The 20,391-nt window shown below is 40.2% G+C and overlaps 2 protein-coding genes across 3 annotated transcripts in view; one reads left to right on the top strand and one right to left on the bottom strand.

The window, feature by feature from the left end:
- LOC117270964 (synaptotagmin-14) overlaps window positions 1-13,628 on the top strand; it is a 71,733-nt gene extending 58,105 nt beyond the window's left edge. For both annotated transcript variants that reach the window (XM_033649007.2, XM_078173896.1), the window contains one exon: window positions 13,131-13,628. In XM_033649007.2, coding sequence (XP_033504898.2) covers window positions 13,131-13,310 — 180 coding nt within the window. In that variant the 3' untranslated portion in view covers window positions 13,311-13,628. The remainder of the gene's footprint in view (window positions 1-13,130) is intronic.
- Window positions 1-18,935, bottom strand: part of extl3 (exostosin-like glycosyltransferase 3) — a 42,335-nt gene extending 23,400 nt beyond the window's left edge. Inside the window, exon 1 of the mRNA XM_033649004.2 lies at window positions 18,703-18,935. The gene's annotated coding sequence lies outside the window, so the exon portion shown is untranslated. The remainder of the gene's footprint in view (window positions 1-18,702) is intronic.
- Window positions 18,936-20,391: the final 1,456 nt, after the last annotated feature.

The following is a 20,391-nucleotide window of genomic DNA, read 5'->3' as shown; positions in this document are numbered from 1 at the left end:
TGCTCACAGTGACAATGCTAACATGTTTCTTTATGTTCATTAGTTTCAGTGTGTTAGCGTGTTGACATTTACTTATTAGTGCTCAACACAAACTCCAGCTAAGGAGGATGAGGATGTCATTAGTTTTGCAGGTGTTTTGTCATAAACAAAAGTACTGGCCAAACTGAAAATTTGCCTGAAGACGGCACTAGATGAAAAGCCAGGAGATCAAAGTTATTACAGTTCATCCTGAGGGGAGCATGAATGTGCAGAACAATTTTCCCTGGCAATCCATCTAAAAGCTGTTGAGATATTTTAAGAATTTCTGCTTCCCAAACACAAGAATGCTCCATCTATATATGTTGTTTTTACTTTGCTACATTTAGAAACAGAACAATATTTCACACCCATAGTGGCTCTTGAAAAGGCACACGCAAAGACTGTATGAAAGAAGTGGATATAGCCACTTTGACATCAACCATTTGTTTGTGGACTACTGTTTTTGGAGCCAGACATGACCATATTAGGAAAAAAAGGGTTGAGCTTCTGAGGGGCCAGAAGTGGACTGTCATGGTAGCACCTCAATCACAAGGTAGCCACACCCTAAAGCATACCCTGCTTTATCAGCTATTTTACTCAAAATGGGATCATAAGTTACAAACTGAATATCATGATGTATTGAAGAAGACTTCAAATTAGCAATTGAGACAATACACTCATTAGGAAAAAGTTTACTGAGGTAATGAATCAAGTGAGAAGTAGGGTCAATTTTTCGTAAGCCCTTTTTACAGAGATCATTATATAGGGCCGCTGTGAAGACCCTTCTTTATGCCTCTTTTGCATTTCTACACACAAGCAAATGATGGTGGCGTCATTCCACTCCAGTGTGTGATTACAGACTGCATGCTGCCATCACAGAATCAAAAGAGGTGTAATGGGTGTGACATTTGACACAACAACTTCTGTCTCTCATGTGACATTAAACATATGCATCGCCAATGATTTCTAAACAATAACAATGGCTTAACATGTCAGTCACAATCATTTACCGTCTCTGTTATAAGGCACCTGATCTTGTCCTCTGCTCAGACAGTAAGGACCTCCCAGACCTCAGTGTTTTCCAAATTTGTAGACATTTATGGCCACTGTACTTCTTCTTTGAGTTAGCTGCTAACTGCTACTTACTGCTTTTTAAAGCTCCCATAGTGGGTCACACACATAACACGCTGGTGAAATGTTGATACCTGTCCTGCCCGCGGTCCTGTCCTGCAGGCTGTCCTGTTTATACAGACACCGTTTCGGCACTAATACTACCTCCATGGCTTAAAGGCAAGACCACTATATCCTTCCATTCCACAATCGTACCTTATATTCAGAAAGGCAAGGCGGCCACCTTGAACAGGCAGTGCAAAGGGGGCTATAGACTTTTATACAATCTGACATCTTTTAGCAACCAGTGGAGTCTCCCCTTGCTGGACATTAGATAGAATGCTAGTTTCAGTCACTTCCACATTGGCTTCACTTTTTAGACGCAGAGATAAACCCTTGGGTACATAGTAGATATAAAGTCTTTGGGAAGCAGAAATTCCCACAATATGATTGGACAGCAACTTGCCAAGAAAGATTTTTTGCACAGTGATTGCTGAGATATTTCAAAAAAAGAAAAAAAGTACCTCATGGTGATGCTACAGGAAAAGCCGGTGGATCACCAAATACAGATTCATCCTCTGGTAACCATGAATGTATGTTCAACAAATCATCGCAATTTATTTAACAGTTTTTGAGGTATTTCAGTCTGGATCAAAGTAACGACATTGCCATCCCCAGAGCTATGCTGCCAACATTCTCACCTTTCATTCTTGTTTCTGTGACACAAAATAGCTTTGTCCATATTTGCCACAGCTTACAGTATATCCAAACTACAATGGTCTGAAAAAAAAAAAACAGTCCAAGGACAAAGGAAGGGCTCTTTCTGTGGTGTTACAATGTTACAGACATTAATACCTGAATATTTCCCTCAAGTCAGCCACTTAGCACCTCCACGGCAGCACTAGAAAGGTACCGTACGGTTGGGACCACTTATGGTAAATGCAGTGAAATCAATTAAAAAACAACAACAAAAAAAAACATACTGTTTTTTTCATTCTGCATAATTAAGTGTTCTGCACACGTATCACATTATAATAGGTGCTGAGGGCACTGAGAGTGTTTATCAATAGTTCCTTTTTTCCTACTTTTTCTAATGGATTTTCGTAGCTTGTCAGAGAGTGTGAATCAGCATTCATGCACTCATAAATTGTCTCTTTAATCACTCCATTCTGTTCCTAACATGGAGCCGCACTAGAGCTGTCGATTAGGTGACTGACAGAAAATTGGTTCTCATTTTCTTCCAGCAAAATGCCAAACACTTCCTGTCTCCTACTTCTCTAATGGGTGGATTTGCTGCTTTGCTGTATTTATAACATTTCAAACTGACTGTCTTTGGGTCTTCAACTAATGGTTGGACGAAACGAGACATTCGTACATTTCACCTCGGGCTTCAGGCAATTGTGACAGGCATGTTTCACTATTTTTATACATTCTACACGTTCATTAGTTGCAGCCCTAAGCTGTACTTTGAAGAAAAAAAGAGATACTCGTAAAAACTGAAGCATGCGAGTGTTGTAAATCCAAACATAAACAATTCTAGCTTACTGCAGCAGTGAGCACAGGCCTCTGGAGGAGATGCCGCTGCACTTCAGAAACTCATCACAGCTTCTGGGACTCTAGGTTATCCTGATGCATTCTCCCCTTGAGGGGCTCTGGCTCATTGTGCTTGCAGACAACCCTTCAAATAATTAATTGTGATTTCATGGAGAGGATCAGGGTAGGGCACTCCCTGTGGAGGTGATGGGGGGGGGGGGGGGGGGGGATGGAGGCAGCTGCAGGGGAAAGCACAGTCACAGGGCTGTGTGAGGGGAGCAGCTGTTGCAGGCATGGATCACAGCTCATCTGCAGACGGCTGACTGAGCCATCTCAAGGACCTTTTTTTTCCACTGGTAAATTACAGAAATGGCTGCAGGGCTGCAGAGTGGTTCTCGAAGAGGTAATAAAAAGTCAGAAAATTCAGGACTTTTTGAGATCCAAGAATAATTTAATAAGAGAAAAAACTGTTTTAGTACTAAAACAATTAGTTGACTAACAGAGTGAAAATTAATGACAACTTTTTCAATAATTTCAAATGTTATTTGTTCTTTTTCTTCCATCACTCATTTACTGGTATTAGCTGTATCCGGTTTCAACCAAATCCATATGTACATATTGAGCACAGGTGTAATGAGGGAGCTAAATGTGGCTGTGGAAATCTCTTGTGTGACTGAATCTTATACTTAATTGACTCGTCTGTGTGCAAATGTTTGACCCTGAAAAAGATCAGAGTTTGGTCGATATGTCATGATAATATAGGCTCTTTGTTACTTGTACTCGTACCGTAATGAAGCAGCACGCCTTGACTTCTTTGAGGAATTCATTCACTTACATTAAATACGAGACATAAGCTTCTTTCCTCCCTTTTTATTTCATTTATTTCATAGAATTAACATCAATTGACTTGTACAAAACAGCTAATTTTTTAAGTTGGGTTTTGGGAGATTGTGACTGATATTTTCATAACGTCTGTACTTCTGGACTTTCATATTCCTACACATAACCAAGACCCTCGCATGGCAGCAGTAGCTCCGTGGGCTTACAGTTTCCACATCTGCACCATCACATAGCTTTTGCTCTTTCTTGGCCTCCAGTTTCCACATAAGTTTGCCCTTTCTCTCTGTTTTGGCCCATTCAGTTTCCCTCTGAAAAAGCCCCCGGTCTGTATACTCTGATTCATAAATGTACCCTATTGTCTCCACAGTAGCTGCTTAATGGTTCTGAAACCACAATCGAAACTGCGACACAAACTGCCATGGTTCTTGTGTCATGTGGTTTGGTCTTCTGCTGCCACCACAACTGCTGCAGCGCAGTGAGCTCTCATTACATTACAAGGCTGAACTCTCAGGATGGCTGCTAATAAACTTGAGATTGCAGATCCACCAGGCACATTGGCAATGCATGGGTTGACCCACAGGTTGTGCTGGTTTGGGTAGGCTTACTAGAAAATATCACAGGTTCAGACAGGTCAAAAAATGACAAAGCAGTGTTCTGAGTCATTTATTTATAACTTAAAGAATGATTGCTTGCAATAGTCCACCTTCCACCTTCTCTTCTCTCTCTCAAACACACACACACTTGACCCAAAGCACTCAGTCCTCGTCCTTGTCCTTGTCCTTGTGACTGGCCCTCATTAAGTTAATTTATGTGAAGTTATTTTTTTTAAGTTAATCTACCTCAGTGTCCTTTAGTGTTCCTACATGCTCTTGTAGTTGATATAATAAAACCTGCCATGACCCGCCATCTTCACACCTTCCATAAGCTCAAAGTCTGACCAAAACATTTGATCTATGGCGTAATATAGTGTGCAGTACAGTTGCCATAATATGTAGAAATAAGGAAGTTCTACAGATCATTGCTTAACTTCTGTGACAGTACTCCTGTCTGTTTCTCCAAACTGGTGGCAGCCAACTGCGATGCAATGAAGGTAACATCCTGACTGTGGATAAGTACCTCATACAACCCCACTTCAAAAGATCTGAAGTATCCCTTTAAGTCCAAAACAAACTAGGTTCATCCTAAACTGCTGAGGGTACTACGGTGGTGCAGATATGGTAGAGACAGGCTTGGATTTGGACGAGTCAATGGCATATTTGCAAATGATGCAGATAATGTGGAGATCTATCAGAATCTTCCATACAAAGATATTAACTAGGTTTCACATACTCCATGTAAACATTACATCCCAAATAAGATCAATACCAGGATAGTAGTGTACATGTTGACATACTCAGTGTTATTAAAATAAATCCTAGACAGATGAAAATAATTCTCAGCCCTCATCCAATTCTAATGATGTGCTTAAGATGTGGGCAACATTAATTAAATCTTCTATCACAGTACATACAAGTTCATATCGAATATTAATACATATCATTTCTAACTCTTTTGGAAATCCAATTGAGAAACTGTATTTGGAAAAATAACTTAAATAATAATATAAATCATCGCACATTCACATATATGTAGTTTTCTGTCGAGCCACGTGCGTCATGTACTGTAGGTTTACATTACCAAAGGTTTATGACAAAATCACTTGAGACACTGACTCCTGAGTGCGCACGGTGAGAGAGGAGAGGGAGAGACGCTGTGCTGCTGCCGGAGCAGCCGCTGAATGAGTTCCCTCTGAGCAGTAACTCACTAAAAGAGTCTGAGAAGTCCGGGGCTGTTCATAAAACATTCAGGACGCCACAGTTTATTCCACACTACTGAAGCTGCTCCTCTTTTTGGAACCAATGAAGAGTCAGTAATAGTTTCGCTTTCAGCCATGCTTATTGTTGCCGTGGGTAACAGTATGACGTCAATATGTCAACAAAATGAAATACTGCGAGTATAACGATCTGAATTTTTCATATGATATTAAAAATTATACCGGAATGATCATGAAAGAACCTACATGCTATCAACAGGTTCGAAAAATTTGACGGTAGACAAATATACATAGTTTCTCACTTTTTATTGTCATTTAGTTCAAGCCTAATGTGCTTTATTGAAAACACTGCATGCTGCTTTCTGCTGCTCTTCTTATTACCTAATAACGCTGAGGAGACGACAGCGAGGCCGTTATGATCATCAGGAGTATTGGTGCGGTGATGACCCGGCACAGGAGCAATTAAGTTCACCCTCCGTGAGGACCACCTCCTACTCAGTGGAAAATATATGAGTGTGTTGACCTTTATCTCTCAGTGTGTGCATTAAACAGTGGGAGAAGACAAAGGCAAACGGAGGCAGACAGGAAACCCACCCTTCACTGCCCCGTTGTTTAGAAACAAACATCATACGACTTGCCCAGTGATGCTTATTTATAACTTTGCTGGATACCATTTAGCACGGCGGAGACAGAGAGAGATGTAGATAAACAGAAAGAGACAGAGAAGGAGAGATAACCAGAGAAAGAGAGGGCGAGAAGGAATGAGTTCATAATGACAGATGGGCCTGGGCGCCTTCCAACCTCCAAAGCTCCTGCAATATGACAAAGATTACACAGGAGAGCAATTCAAAAAAAGGTGTCCATGTCCTTGCGGGATGGCACATGCGCTCGACTTTGAAAAGACAATCCAAGGTAAAACAAATCTAAAATGTATCCAAAAATATTCATCTGGCAACTTGACCACACCCGCTGACCAATCTGTGAGCATCTTCGGAGATGAGGCTCTGTCTTTGTAGGAGCTGGGAGAGTGACAAACAAAATGCATCACACTGGCTGTGCAGGGAGTGCTAATCTGTCACTGAAGCCTCTGCTGTAAAACTGCTGTGGCACGAGCTGCCCCCACAGGGGTGAGGCGAGGAGAGACTCTGACTGTGTTGGTGAGAATCGAGAATGTGACAGCCAATTAGAGGCAGGGCAGACACACAGACACACAGGACTCCCCCGCTTTTCAGCACACAACAGCTCGCACATTTTTCTAATGAGCTACGACTTCTAAAAAAGGGATACATTTTAAATTTTATTTGCCTTTTCTTTGCGGGAAACTCACACAGCAGGCAAAAATTTAACTACGTGTCCTTCATTTTCCCCAAAATGGTTCGTTAGCATTGTTACTTTACTCCTCCCGGAAAACAAAGGACAGCGTTAGCAACTCGCAGCTGGTTTTCCCTCTTTCCTTTAATTATGGTTTGACTGGTAACATGTTTTGAAGTCAAATATAATTGATGTGAATCTTTTTAAACCAAAGTGCAGTCAAAATTGGTCTATTTTAAATGTTTAAAATAGCCCACAACGACTACAAGTCCACAGAGGAAGGCTGAATCTGCATTGTCAAATACAGATGTATGAGCTCAGTGAGCAGACCCGAGGCAAGATGCACAACTAATTGTTCCTGATGTGGTGTGAAAAGCAGCACACCGCTGGCTTTTCCACTTCCTGCATGGTCTCATCATACATTTAGCTGGTTAATCATATTTGCATATGAGCTGGACTGCTAACGAGGTTATCAACTGTATGCCTGAAGAGCTACATGTCTTTCTAAAGTGTCTATGTGGAGAATATTTCCTACATATTCTTCAATGCTTTCCACCACTGTAAAGAGAACTGCAGTGACACTAAAGCTCGGACTAATTGAGGACACCTTTGACTTGCTGCTGCCACTGCTGACTTGGTTTCTTCAGTTTCACTTTATCTCGCCGTGCAGAAAATGTCAGACAGGGTGACAGTGAGATGAGCGAGGAGAGAGGAGAGAGGAGGAAATAACATCTGCAGAGATGAAAGACTCTGTTATATTTGTGAGTACAAACGTTTATGTGCAGCTTTCTGATCCAACAAATAAATCAGCTGACCCAGCTTTCTTGATTAATCGTACACAGTTTGGGGCTGATGAGATTCTTGAATTAATCAGTGATGTTGGAGATTATATTGACTGATCATTAGTGGAAGAAACTACAGCATTGCTATTACTATTAGCATTTAATTTTCAGTAGGCAGGGATTAGGCTGTCTTTTGAAACTTGCAAGGTCAAATCAGTGATGTTTATGGGCTTTCAATGTAGCAACATCTCAAATCTGATAACTTTATCTTCTACAACCATATCTAACCGTATCTTCAAATACAATTTATTCGCAAAACATGACACGAATGTCACATCCTGAGTTGGGCATAAAAAGCACCAACATCATCAACCCACTATCAAGCAAATCAAATCAGATATATGATCGTGATATATGATAATCAAAAAATATACATAAGCTACTGTGCAAATTAACTAAGTCAAACATTTTCAGAAATATGCATATTCTCTTTCTCTCTGAGAAGAGTTTTTATGTGTTCCTTTCACTTACTGAGACTACAGCAAAACCGAATGTAGTCTTTGGTGAGATATGTAGAGAGATATGGAAAATGGCAGCTGCTGGTAAAAATATTTAACCATGGCGCATCCCCTGGACGGTAAATCATCGACATGAGTGAGCACAACATCTGCTGTCACAGCAGATGTTGTGACGTAAGATAACAGGAATGTCTGTAATATCCTACATATTTACCTATAAATAAAGGTCACAAATGGTGGTCTGCAGGGACCTTCATGCTGTGTCACCACTAACTATGCTTAGGCGCACAGAGCTTCAGAGAGCCAGGGATTACAGCAGGTGAGGGGGCGGGCAGGCAGATGTCAGGTCTAGGGGTGTCAGAAAATATCCATACACTTCAAGTATCACGATACTGTATTGATTCTCAAAGAGATCACTCAGTGTTGTAATCTTCATTTTCATCTTCAGCCATTTGACTCTTCCACTCCAGTATAACAACATATCAGTAGCGTAAACACAAAGAACACAGGCCTATGAAGGGACAGAGTCATTACGGGCGTGCCACTGTCCTAAAGTCAGATTTGCTTACAGGATTGCAATATATTCAATTGTAAATCCTGTTGCATAACATATATCATATTGCAAGACTCTTGCCAATACACAGTAGGGTTGAGAAGCACCAGGAGATCCACAATACGATATCATAAGGACATTTAATTCACGATACAATATTAGTGCGATTTCAAATATGTTTCGATGAAATACATTGCAATTTATTACCTTTTTTCAACTGTAAATTATGTCCCCAAAGTAAAACTCTGTCAACATCTGTTTTATCTAGTAAGATAAAGTTCTCAGTCTGTTAATCTCTCTTTCAGCATGTTTTGCAGCAGTGAAATGTATCTGGACTGAAAAAGAAATTATCATATTATTCTAGCAGACTACCAAAAGCTGATTTGTATTTGTTATATTAATAATTTATCTATTTATCCTGTACAGCTGTCAATACCCATACTCATATATACATGTTCTTGTTTCCATATATGCATTAGTAAAAGGTGTATATAATGTAAATAGTATAGTGTATAGCTGTGTCTAAATTTAGTACTTTAGTAGTATTTTATATTTTTCTAATTCTGATATATCTTTATTCTATAAGTATCCTAGAGCATTTCAGCTTGCTTTTCTATCTGTGCTACACATAACACAAAACCACCCCCCTAATACACAGCCATGGCAGATATGTGCAGAGCACCAAAACAAAAACACCAACACATCACTGACAGTATGATAATAACATCCAAATGACAAACTTCACTCTCGGTTTCAGTGATAGAAAACACTTTCAAAATAAGTTTACTGTGAGTAGACATACTCTACGATGTTCACGATGTGGCATTCTTTAAAAAAATTAGTGTGTATCTAGTGGACGCATTGATGGTGCATTGATGGTGCGTTTACTGCATCCTTTCAGATTTTAAAGCGTCAGGAACGCAGGACGTGTACCCAGCAACATTGCTCCTAAATGTTTTAGTTTGTTCACCAAATGTCCTGTTGTCTGACTTGTCTAATCTTGTTCCACAGAGTGAAGCTTAATTTGCAGGTTTTTTTAGACTGACAGTGGTGTAAAATAAGATCTTAATTTCTGAGCAGCACCCACTCTCCAATATTGACTCAACAGCACCAATAACCTCATATATATATAGATATGGTCTCTGAATGTGGAATACTAACAAGAGATGTAGTTCTAACAAGTGTCTCCTCCATGTCCTGTAACAGGGCATGCCTATGTCCCCTGTAATGCAGCAACTACACTGTCAAGCCCCGTCTTCAGAGGGAATTTCAGTGCTCAAATGCCTGCGACTGGTATTTAACCCATTCATTACCAAAAATGTAATTACAGGCTGCCACATGGTACTCATTTAACCATTTGTGTCTACATAATTACTTTAGATGAAAAGGGACGTAAGAGTCTGAGGCTCCAAACGGGCCCGTCATGTCATACACTGTCTAGAGCGTCACCTAAACAGAAAGTAAAACCACTTTCATGATAAATATGGCTGTGTTTACCAGCATTGTTGTGGCTACTCTGTTGCTATAATTGTATGTCATTACCTAAATTAATTTTGGTATTTATACCAATCTATGTCTACTCACACTGCTTTATCTCACCTCACCTAACCCTGACCTCTAAATAAAGTGCTTATATTATCACATTAGACACACTCTAAAATAATCTTCGTTGTTTTTTTTTTTTGTTTTTCTAAATTTTCTCCTTAGGTTTCTTTTTTGTTTCAGTGTTTAAGATTTAGGCAATCACATCCCAACTTCTCATTGATCAACAGTTCCCTCCTTCAGCAGGATAAGCATTGTGGATTTCATGCTAGCTTCTACTGCTTAATAGTTATAGTCCAGTTTCAGACAAAATAAGACAGGTTGTCTGAAGTTTTCCAGCCAGGCGCATATCAAATAGGTCTTGCTACAGCCATGCAGAGTTACATTAAAGTAAATTCCTTCCATTAATCAAGATTCTTTGGACATTTGGCAAGCCGAAATGTCACCGTTTTGAAGGGCAGGGCCGACATTAATTAGTCACCTGGGTTACAATCACACTTTATCTGGAGCAAAGTGAATCTGGCAGGTTGCAACTACATGAACTTTCACAGCTCAGTGTCTCAACAGTTTGTCCAAGACAGGAAGAAGAATGAGGGCAGGAAAAAACACCAAGAGTCTTTTTGTATTCAAGAGTGGGAGCTGCTTCGGTGATTGAATACATGTCGAGTTCACTGCAGCAGAGAGGCTCTCGTGTGTCAAAAGAAACCTCTCTCTTTCTCTCAGTGAGGCAGCATCTGAGGTAAAGTTGAACAAAGGCAGTGCCCACCACATCCTGTCGGTCTATATTTAAGTAGGGTGCCTGTTAAGAGGAGTACATGGGGGGATTAAAAAATCATAGCTGTAACGACTGAATCTCCTCGTGTCGTGATTCTTTATTTCCTGAGGCCAACCCAATAAATATTAGCGCTATGTGAAAGATCTCGTACAAATCTGTATTTAATTTTGTTGATTTGAGATTTATAGGAAAGCATTTTAGTCATTACTTGGGTGCTTTTTATTTAGACATTTTTACTGCATAGATGAAAGTAAGTCATAATGACTAATGCTGCGTTCACACTACAACTGACGCAGCAACAGGCTACAAGTCACTTTCAATGGAAGTCAGTGAAACGAAGCTACAAACAGACACATCACACTTGCCACTGCGTACAGATGTGACGTGCTACAAATACAAGCTGAGCTGCAAATCATGTTTTTGTTTCTAGCTGTGGCGCTCTTTCATTTAGCTTAGTTAGATGACACTTTGCTGGCTTTATGTGCATTGCGGTGCACACACAGATTCAATGGAGCGGTGAAATGTGATGTCACAATGGAGCTCAGACACTGATCAAAAGCAAAGATACTTCAAAGACCAAATACAAACTTTGGATGACATTCAGTTGAGGCGCTAAGTGGCATTTCATTTAGCCAACAGGGAAATTAGTCACCAGGAACATTCCTAGTATATATGTATGTATCTCTTGACCAACACAATACTTAAATGATGTACACACCAGTAGTGCACAAAGTGTTTTCAAATTCTCCCATCTGTGAACATATTGGGTGTCTGGTGGGGACAAATACAACGAACTTAATAACTAACTAACTTGGACATCTCTGTGTGATGGTGGTCAACTGACTAACAGCTGTTGTCACATTATCTACACTCACTATCTTGAATTTCTCATAAATAAAGAGTGCCATATAAGACAAACACTGATAGGTCTTTGTCCACGGTAGACTCCCTGACTTGTCAAACACAGGTGTAAAAAATAGCAATGTGTCAGGGCCCTGCTATTGTGCATTGACACAGCGTACTCGCACACCTAAATGGAACAGAGCCATCATTAATGTTATTATGTACACCTGTGTTTCCTGCTATAATTAGTCCAAACGTCTCCTGAGAAAAAGGCCTGTTTAGAACAGAAAACCCCAGTGTTTACTCCAGTACACCTGCTGGTTTGTAGGCAGCAACTGTCTCACTCTGAGCATTCTTAAGCCTGACATTTTGTCAGTATGGTATTATGTCTACAAATGTCAAAAAATAACTTATTGTGCCTCTCTCCTCCGTCTGCCCTCGAAAAAGTTGTGAACAGCCGTGAACTCTCAACAGTCTGCAAATGGAAGTATGGCTCCAAATATTTGCCTTGACGACTGAATCTAATTCTGTAGGTCTCTGCCAATTTCCTCTCCCAGCATCAACAACCACTGTGTGCCAGCCCTGCAATATCAGCAATTTGGCTAAATCCATAAACACAACTAGTTTGTAAGCCATGATAATCACACAGAAAAATAGGCTACGTCTGGCTACAACTCAGAAAGTAATTTAAATCCACAGAGAACTGTCCTCATTCAGTAATAAGGCCAATTTAAACTTATATCACTTTGATGCTGTTAGCATAAATATTCTATAATTCACTGGTACCTCCTTTGTAGATATGAAGCTGTTTTAAAAAGACTGGATTCAAGTCAAAAACTTGAAATCATTAGCACAATATAAAACTGCCAGCTGACAAATGTCAACTGAAGAGCTTACATGGACTCTACGAGCTAGGCGCAGGAGAAGTTCATGCACTTAAATCAATTTTGGTTCCAGTTTTTAAGCTATTGCACTACATAACTGTATCATTAATGGCTGCAACAAGCAATTTTTATTGTATTATTAATGACTACTTTCCCAATTAATTGTTTCAATGTTTAGTCTATGAAATGCCACAAAATAGTCTATGAAATGATACAAAACGTGTCCATCAGAGTGCAAGGTGACGGCTTCAAATGTCTTATTTGTCTGACCAACATTCAAAAACATAACAAGATTCAATTTATGAAGACATAAAAAAGAGAAGCAGCTAATCCTCACTTTGAGGAGGCTGCAGCCACAAAATATTTGGCGTTTCAACCTGTTTAAGACCAAAAGATTATTGACAATAATCAAAATTGTTGCCGATTAATTTTCTGTCCATCGCCTAATTGTCTTGCTATAATATTGTGTCTGTAATATCCTTCAACCTGGCCTTCCCCTGCACAGATTTTACAGGGAAAACAGTTTGCGGGTAACACAGCAAAATTAACACACAAGCCCTGAAATCCTGCCCTCCTAACAAATAAATCCTCTTGTTATCTTTCCATAGCAGTGGCAGCAGCCTCGCTCGCTGTGTCCTCCTGAGAGCTCTTCCTCTCCCCCTCCTGTGCATGCTGGCGTCGACCATAACAGATTGACTCAGCCCGACAACAGCTGCCAGAACCCCGCAAGCCTCGTCCTCCAGACACTGATGGATTGTGGGAGGGGAGCCAGGGTGATTAGCCCCTGACATGGGAGAATGATTGCAATGCACCCCCCCCCAAAAGAGATTGCACCTGAGTGTCAGCAGAGGACATTCACACTACTTTAAGTCATGTTGTTAATGTCCATTTGGCCTTAACAAATGCACCGGGCATGTCAACAACAAGTGGCAGGATTGTGTAGGGGGCACTGATCAAACTCGTCATTGTCTGGAATAAAAAGTAAATCATGGAGATAAAAATGTGATGGCGTCATTGTGACAGTGATTGCACCCCTTTTCACAGGATATGTTCTGCTGTGTGATTTGTCTGTAAGAAAGCACTGACAATCAAATATTCACTTGCGCCTCGCTGCAAAGTTTATTTTTAACATAAAGCACTTACCTTGAGTTTGACAGTGACATACACTAACTGAGGTCCACTGAAGGTAAGCTAATGGTGCTTCTATTTGAGGAAATATTGCTGCTTGGGGAAATGAATTAGCCGAGAAATCCTACTGCTCGACTTGCAGGCATGGCACAGAGCGCTGCTGTTTGCTTACTGTGCCAAAAGTAAAAACTAGTCCTGCCATCTCTCGCTCTTTTCCCAGCGTTTTTCTGCTCTCGCTGCTACGAGCTGCCACATCTGTTCCAGTCAGAACTTTTATTCACGCCATTCATTTCTGTCTCTCTCCCCTTGTGCAGTAATATTGAAAAAAAAACATCCTGCTGTTATTCAATAAACATACAGAACAAGCTGTCCTTGGTTAATGTGGCCTCTTCAAGCAGATGTTCATTAGAGTAGAAGAGCTCGGGAACACTCGGCTATTCAAGTGGAGTTGAACCTCTGCGCTTTCTCAGACGAGAGCAGGACAGTTTGACAGAATGAAAGTCAAGAGTCAGCGGCTCCATTTGGTGATTCATCCATACCCTCATTACAAGGACATAGCACTTAATGCCCTAGCCTCAATGCTCAAAACCACAGCCAAATTTTCTCACTCTCGGCGGTGAAATTTTATCAGACTAAAACCATAATTCAGGGCTGTAGTAAAGAGGTACACTCCATCCCTGATACTAATGTAGTAGTGCGCTGCAACATCAAACCACATTCCTACAACACCACACGTCAGCCAAACGATTTAAGATAAAGGCCTTTGAAATGCGTTTAATTCTATCGTAGTAATCTTTGATTGGAGAACTAAGGTCTATTGACTGTCCCTGACCGGTTTGTCTTTGTCCTGGCTGCCAAATCACACTATTAAAGTACACATTTTAGGGTAAATGTTAAAAACAGCCAAGTGTTACAGCTGTTTTTCAGACAGCTTTTTGCACTTAAACAACAAAAACATAACTGGCACTTCTTCTACATCACAATGCAACAATGAGAGTCGGGTCAACTGATCATATTTAACACTATAGCTACACCCACATAAACACGCTTTTGTTGCAAAACGGCATTTTAAAATAAAGCGTTTAAGCACTGTCTCAGAAAAAAACCCTGTCCATACTAACATGCCTGAAAACGCATATCACGTGACCATTTATGTACCCTGGGCACGTCTTGCTGGTGTAAATGGGAAGTAGATTGCCTACTCTGGGGTTGGTTGTTCAGCTACAGAAAATACTATGGAGGTAAGGCCAGAGATTTCCTTGCTTGGACCAACGACGAGTTAGAACTGTTACTGAAAGTGAAACATGAGTATATGGCAGTCACGCTGACAGAAAACAATGATTGGGAGTTTGTTGCAAAGCAAATATGGCGACATATTTGAGCAGTACTCAGAGCATTATCCATCACCAGAGGACACCATTTCAATGGGAAAGGAGTACGCACACAAGAACAATCAAATCAACTGTTTTTCTTACCGGGCTATAAACATGTTTATTTCTGCTGTTAAGCTGGGCATTTTAACATGGTCATCTATGGGGAGTGACTCCAGTTTGTTGGCTTCATTTTTTAGCCCCAGAAGTTGCCGCATGGCATTCACTTAGCAATAGTTATGTGTTTTAAAATGAAAATGAATTAGTATGGATGTAGCCTATATTATCCAGGTGTACTGGCACCTTCTATCAGTGACCTCTGACGACAGATGGAAGGAATTTTTGTCACTTTTAGCTCAAGTTCTACTCGCATAATAAACCGTTAACATGTCCCAGAGCACTGGTATTGTGCATGGTGCTTCACTGACAAGGGTTACTGGGACAACTCAATAGAAAAGAGCATCAATAATGTTATTGGCTACACCTATGCTTTTCCTGCTATAACCTTTCAAAGTGTCCTCTATAAATCCTTTGTGGAATGTTGGCAGATGATACCTTATAGGCCTACATCTCGTACACATACTAGACTTCATTAAACCCGCACTAACTGATCTTTCGGCCACTTGAGGGCAGCTCTATTTTTGGTCCCTACTAACTCCCGAGGGAAAACATCTGGCTCTATAGCTGCTAAATACTCTGCTATGTTCACCAGCTAGTCGCAAAAGGTGTCTGCCGTCTGTCTGGTGCTGAACAGGTAGTGTGCAAGGGGTTTTTAAGAGCTTTTTGCTGAAAACATCTGCCTGCTGTGGCCGAAAACAAGCCCATGGGGGTGAATCAGAACGATGAAGTCCAGGCCAGACGGCTTAACAATGACATGAAACTCATTTTAAAGCTTTGTTAAGAGGAGCTGCAGATTTGGGTGTTCACGCTCAGTAAGTTCATGACTGTGAGCAGCTGCTTTCACATTGTCATTTACCACATTGTTATTGTAAAAATACCAATTAGAGGTCTTTCAAATAATGTGGTAAAAAATCAATTTGAAAGTGCCACTTGTTTATATTTCATTAGCAGTACCCAACTGGAGATTTCATTTGCAAGAAAATGCCTTTCAAATGCTATCTAGCAGCGCAATAGGATTTTTTCCCCCAATTATCAACATCTGTCGCAGGCCAAAATATACTACATTAATCAAATACTACTAAATCACAGCACTAAAATGACCCCTGCACGTATGAAAAATTCGGAAAATTGGAGCATTGGGCAGACGTCCAAGTATTTAATGAGGGCAGCACATCTACAGGCACCTTGTCACATAATGAAACGCTGACTTCATCATTATTCTGCATTGTGGGATTTGTTGAGTCCTACGTGACCACTGGGAGAGGAAAAAAATAATCACTCACAGACAACGTGGTAATCACGCCTGTATGAGAGAATGATCAATATCCTTGTCCACAGTGGGATACACAATGCCCCTTACAGTCCATATTAATGCATGCTGTGGTCCGGTCTAACCATTGCAGGGCGAAGTTCAAATCATACAACTGGCTCAAGATTATCTTTTTTAATTTGTTAAGTAGATGGACAAAGATTAAATCTATTATGAAGGCTTTTTATTTCAGGGTTGTAAAGACAGCTCTTAACAAACCTCTTTTATTTAGTCGACTATTTCAAACACTGAAATAACACGCTCCTGTTGTTTATATCTTGGCAGGAAGCAAATACAAGAGAGAAGAATGCCTCCATTAAAACACTAATCTATAATCAACACTAGCATCTGCAGTGATACATTCACAGGCAACTGACCTAGAAAAACTACACTGCTGTCTGGAAACTGCCGCCTTGTCCTGAACATCTCACACAGATGCCCAGAAATATAATAATACATGACAAATATACCTGATATCATAACTTTAAAGTGATGAGCAGAGGCTTGAAACACACAAAACAGACAGCGATGTGAAATCTGAACTCTAAAACTTTTGCTGTCTCTATACATCAGGTGAGTATTTTGCAGTCCCTTTTTAGTTTTCTCTACATCATCAGATTCAGGGTGCTGCATATGTTCGTGCTCAGCAACTTTGCTTTCCCACCAAGTTTCAGACATTGAGATGCATAAATAACAACGTGTAAAGAAACAAAGATATTTGACTACGATGTTTTAAGTGATTTGACAAGAGCATCCTTCTGTCAAATAGAAATGCACTAAGGAATGCTCTGATGATGCAGCCACAAATAAACTGACCACACAGCTCTGGGCCAGCAGCTCTAGTAAGGTCGCTATTAAGTAATAAAGTCCGAAGCTGATTTACTGGTTACTAAAACATGCTGTAAAAGTAGTGCCCTGGGCCGTAACCTCAGTGCAGCAACAAACATGCTAAACCCAGCCGTAATAGAGGCTGCTGGGGTCTATTTCCCAAACCTATAGGAGGCTGACACCCTCATCCTTCAGCTCATACTCTCTGGGTTGTGCTAAGCTCCCCTGTCTCATTAGTCATTGGTTGAATGCCACATTGCAAATTACACAACATCTGCACTCAGTCTCCAGTTTATTAGGAACGACTAGCTAAAGCAGTCTAATAAGGCCCTGCAATTAATCCTGCCTTCATGTTGTTGTGATGGTCAGATTTTGGGTGCTATTTTAGTCTACTCTTTATATAACCAGGTAGTGTAATCAATGATTTAGTCAAAAAACGAACATAAAACATTTTGCAGCAACTTCTTATTGCATTTTAAACAATGCCATAGGAAATCAATACTGTATAACAGGACAAACACTGAGTCAAGTGTGAGACACAATCAATACCCACTATGATTATCACAGCAAATATATTATTGCAGTTAATGCTACCTTGCTCAATGGCAAAGGTGCAGCATGACTGACAGAGCAACATTCAAACGTGTATTTTAAGAGACCTTATCTGAACACAGCAATCAGAACCTCCATTCCCAAATGTGTAATTTAATAATTATGTCATCAATATTAATAGCAGCTATTATAGTTTACAGGCAGTAATGTACGGTATAATAACTAGTGTGTCGCAGAACAGATCGGCGGTGTATTAAAGCATGCTGACTTAACGAGAAGCTCATTATGGCTTTCATAATCAGCGCGTAATCATGCAAGTATTCGTGGTCGCCAATGAGCACGTCGACATTAAATTGCCAGATTTGTTAATGGAGTTCGGCGTGACATTTACTCCTTATAAAAGAGCGGCACATTTTTGGGGGTTATGGGTTTGACAATCAAATGTTGATTAAATAATATGTAGTTAAAGGTTTGATGTGTTTTGGCAGTCGTGTACAGACTACTTAGATTAGGCAAAGCATCGAGTACACCGGCTTGGTTGACGTGTGCCTCTGCCGAGATCAAAGCAAAACACACTCACGACTTACAGCGGCTACACTGTACGACTCAACAAAGTCTTTATAAAAACTACCAACCTTTTACATTTACACCTCTTAGAAATGCCTAATATAAATCCCAGTGAGCACAAGTGGACACACGGCTATAGTATTAACTAAATATGGACAGGGGGGTTTGCAGGGGGGGAAGACACAAGGGGCCATATGTCTCATCTGGCCAATTAGCTAGCCTGCTAGCCAGCAACGGTCACAACAAAATGCATTACTCTCAACTACAGTGGCAGACAGACCAACGTTAGCTTCAGCAGCTACTCACCACAGCACAAGAGTCCAGGATGTCCTAAAAACTGAGTCACGGCCGCGCGGCAGGTTTGTCAAACCGTCCAAATGTCGCTGTGTTAAAATGTGGACGACTACAGTCACCGGACAAGCCTGCGGTGTTGCTGCGTTTTCAGTTCGCACCGCTCACAGCACCATTAAAAGCTGCATTGTTGGAGCGACGGCTGGACAAACAGCACCGACAGCACGCCGCAAAGCATTATGGGAAACGGTGTTGATTAACCGTGGAGCTCGAGCACAGGAAATATTGGGGAAATGCTCCACCTAGTGGTCAAAATGGCGACTAGCAGAATCAGCTTCACAAAGTGTGTTGTCAATGTACATACACAGGTAAGACATATACAGTATCTCACATAAGTGAGTACACCCCTCCCATTTTTGCAAATATTTCATTATATCTTTTCATGGGACAACACTATAGAAATGACACTTTGATATAACTTAAAGTAGTCAGTGTACAGCTTGTATATTCGTATAGATTTACCTTCCTCTGAAAATTACTCAAAACACAGCCATCAACATCTAAACAGCTGGCAACATAAGTGAGTACACCCCACAGTGAACATGTCCAAATTGTGCCTAAAGTGTCAATATTTTGTGTGCCAACCATTATTATCTAGCACTGCCTTAACCCTTTTGGGCATGGAATTCACCAGAGCTCACAGGTTGCTTCAGGAGTCCTCTCCCACTCCTCCATGATGACATCATGGAGCAGATGGATGTGAAGACACCTTGCGCTACCCCACCTCTGGTGAATTCCATGCCCAAAAGGGTTAAGGCAGTGCTAGATAATAATGGTTGGCACACAAAATATTGACACTTTAGGCACAATTTGGACATGTTCACTGTGGGGTGTACTCACTTATGTTGTCAGCTGTTTAGATGTTGATGGCTCTGTTTTGAGTAATTTTCAGAGGAAGGTAAATCTATACGAATATACAAGCTGTACACTGACTACTTTAAGTTATATCAAAGTGTCATTTCTATAGTGTTGTCCCATGAAAAGATATAATGAAATATTTGCAAAAATGGGAGGGGTGTACTCACTTATGTGAGATGCTGTAGCTAAAAAATAATTTTTATTAATAAGAATTTATTTATCAGAGAAGGAGGTGGCTGGGGTGTGACTTCATTTTTGTTTTCTTATTTTTGTTATTATTATTATTATTTTATTTCTTTTTTTTTTTTTTTACCCTCACTGAAACTGGGTGACTGGGGAAAATGCATGACCCTCCCTCCACCATAAATTAGTCATTAGGGATTAAAAACATATACCCTTTGATGTTTGGGAGTTAAAAGTTCAAGAGGAAAATCCTGGAGTTGGAATAAAATAGCCTTGATTTCTCACCCTTGTCATTCATGCTGGTTAATTAGTAAAAACATTTTAAATTTAGTGAAATTTAAAACAAGACATATATAATAAAGATATCATAATTAAATATCTCTATCTTAAACTTAGATTTCGTAATGTTTTTTTTCACGTTGCACATGATGTGTTCAAGACCCGTCAGAATTTGAAAATCCAACAATAATTTCTGTTTTTACAGTGTCTGGCTGTGATAAAAAAATAAAAAAAAAAGTGTAATTTGGGTCATTTTTGAAGGAGGAAAAATGCCTTTCAACGTGCTGTTGGTTTTGGGGATTCACAGGGTATTTAAAATAAATA

This window comes from Epinephelus lanceolatus, chromosome 13 (assembly GCF_041903045.1).
Source record: "Epinephelus lanceolatus isolate andai-2023 chromosome 13, ASM4190304v1, whole genome shotgun sequence".
NCBI lineage: Eukaryota > Metazoa > Chordata > Actinopteri > Perciformes > Serranidae > Epinephelus > Epinephelus lanceolatus.
Note: the sequence above shows the minus strand (reverse complement) of the source record. Positions and strands in the feature narration are given on the sequence as shown.